The sequence below is a fragment of the Pterocles gutturalis genome, unplaced genomic scaffold (assembly GCF_000699245.1).
Source record: "Pterocles gutturalis isolate BGI_N339 unplaced genomic scaffold, ASM69924v1 scaffold10722, whole genome shotgun sequence".
NCBI classification, from domain to species: domain Eukaryota; kingdom Metazoa; phylum Chordata; class Aves; order Pterocliformes; family Pteroclidae; genus Pterocles; species Pterocles gutturalis.
Window position 1 is genome coordinate 17,948 of NW_010110271.1, and position 1,917 is coordinate 19,864.

General features: G+C 48.4%; 1 protein-coding gene across 1 annotated transcript; it reads right to left on the reverse strand.

Annotated features, from left to right (window-relative positions):
• Positions 1-326: 326 nt before the first annotated feature.
• On the reverse strand, positions 327-680 carry TAL2 (T-cell acute lymphocytic leukemia 2). The gene has a single exon (XM_010073292.1). It carries the CDS (start codon positions 678-680, stop codon positions 327-329), a length of 354 nt encoding a protein of 117 aa, XP_010071594.1.
• Positions 681-1,917: the final 1,237 nt, after the last annotated feature.

Consider the following 1,917-nt stretch of genomic DNA (forward strand, 5'->3'; position numbering starts at 1 on the left):
AATAGCATGGGAGAATAATCTCTTTCACTGCCAGAAACACTGGATTAATTTCTATGACCTGATTTATGGAGGCAATCAGGGCAGAAGGCCCTGCTGGCTTGGACTCTGCTGTGACAGCAATGAGTCCTTCCAAATTCCCAGGGACTGCAAGTTCTTTGGTCTTCCAGGTTGTTGGCTGACCAAGGATTATCTTTCCTATTAAATAAAAATGTATACCAAATAAAACAGTAATAAATATAAATAAATACATAGAGGAACAACCTACAGATTCTGCAAAAAGAGGGGGACTATCAGGCTAACACCAAGACTGCATGTCTCATTGTCTGCTAGGGAGAAGATGTCTCTGACCAACACTCTACTATATTGCTGCTCATGCCAGGAGAGGAGACAGAACAGTTTTCGATCAGAGTCAGCTCCTCCATGCTTTGCAAGCATGGGGCTTGCTGGAAGAACCCCAGGATGCTGCCCCGTGCTGCCACTGCCGTCTGCTGCAGGCCTGGCTCTCCCAGGACCTTGACAAGGAAGTTGATGTATCTCATAGCTAACCGGAGCGTCTCATTCTTGCTCAGTTTTTTATCTGGAGGGTGGGTGGGAATGAGTTTCCTCAGCTTGGCAAAGGCACTGTTGACATTTTGCTGCCTCCATCGCTCCCTGGTGTTAGTGAAGATCTTCCTTGTCATTCTCAAGGTGCTGCAAAGCAAAGGAGATAGTGAGTGAATGCTAGATACCCCTGGTTTTTACATAGGCTGATGGTCTAGGGTCACTGTAACCTCTGGTGGTCCAGGCATTTCTAATTTTTGCTGTCTGTGGCTGATGCCCTCTCCTGCATGTCCAGCACAGATTCACCTTATCCCTAAAGTCATGCCCCCATTTGCAGCCATGACCATAAGCACTGCAGCTGCAATCAGATGCCAGAGTTAGGTAAAGACTTCACAAAAGAGTGAATGGATTTTAATTTCTTCATACTACCACTTGGTGCTTCTACAAGCCCAGCTTCTTCAGGTTCCTGGGGGTTCACCTGCAGCAGCACTCCCAGTAGCCAATGCATTAGTCGTCCCACCAGGCTCCGTGAGGGACACCCAGGCACTTTTTGTGGGGGAAGGTACGCAGGCCCAGGGCAAAACACATCCATGCTTTCTCAGCCCCAGTTCTCGCCTTCTTGGGGGCTGCTCTCTGCTGGCCCAAGCTTGGTGACACGTGGCTGGAGCTAAGCCAGGTTGACCTTCACCATGGGCCTTCAGTGACCAGACAGCCAACGCTAGAGACACGTGTAATGATGGTTATTTTTCAGGGGACTTCTCCAGGAAAGAAACAGTCTGGTTCCCTGCCCAGTGCACACTGACTGCTCACTGCTGGTGGCAGAGACTCTTCAGTCTGATCCATTCAGACTGAAGTCTGATCCATTCAGGCTTTTGCTTCTGCCTCTGAGAGCTGACAAGACTAAGCCACACATACCATGAGTGCAGGCTGCAGGGAGGAAGCGCGATTCCTACAAAACATACAGGCATCCCAGCCAAAATGTCTACGCAGGTGTTACCTGTCCACCCAGCCTCACATTGCTGAGCAGCAAAGGTCACCCAGTGCCTAGCGGCAACAGAAGAGCACTGTGCAAGAGCTGAACATAAATTTTAAATGCTATTTACCAGAAAGGTCACCAAAAGCTCTTGGGGTTGCTCTAATCCTGCTCCCACCACCATTAGAAAGAGTCTTCCCTTCTCTCCCCCAGCCCTGTAGAAGACACTCACTTCTCCATTTCTGAAGCTGCTTTTTATGCCAATGGCACACAGACAGTTGGAGCAGGGAAAAACTATTCACAGCCAAGAGACTAAAGGATAAAGGTTTCCAATTACCCTCTTACACATGTGAATATGTCAGCTTTTTATATTCATTGGCAAACTGATCCTTATGGCAGTCTCA

Bases quoted from the DNA above. Each gene is read 5' to 3' on its own strand.
- TAL2 (XM_010073292.1), bottom strand. From the start codon at position 680: ATGACAAGGAAGATCTTCACTAACACCAGGGAGCGATGGAGGCAGCAA.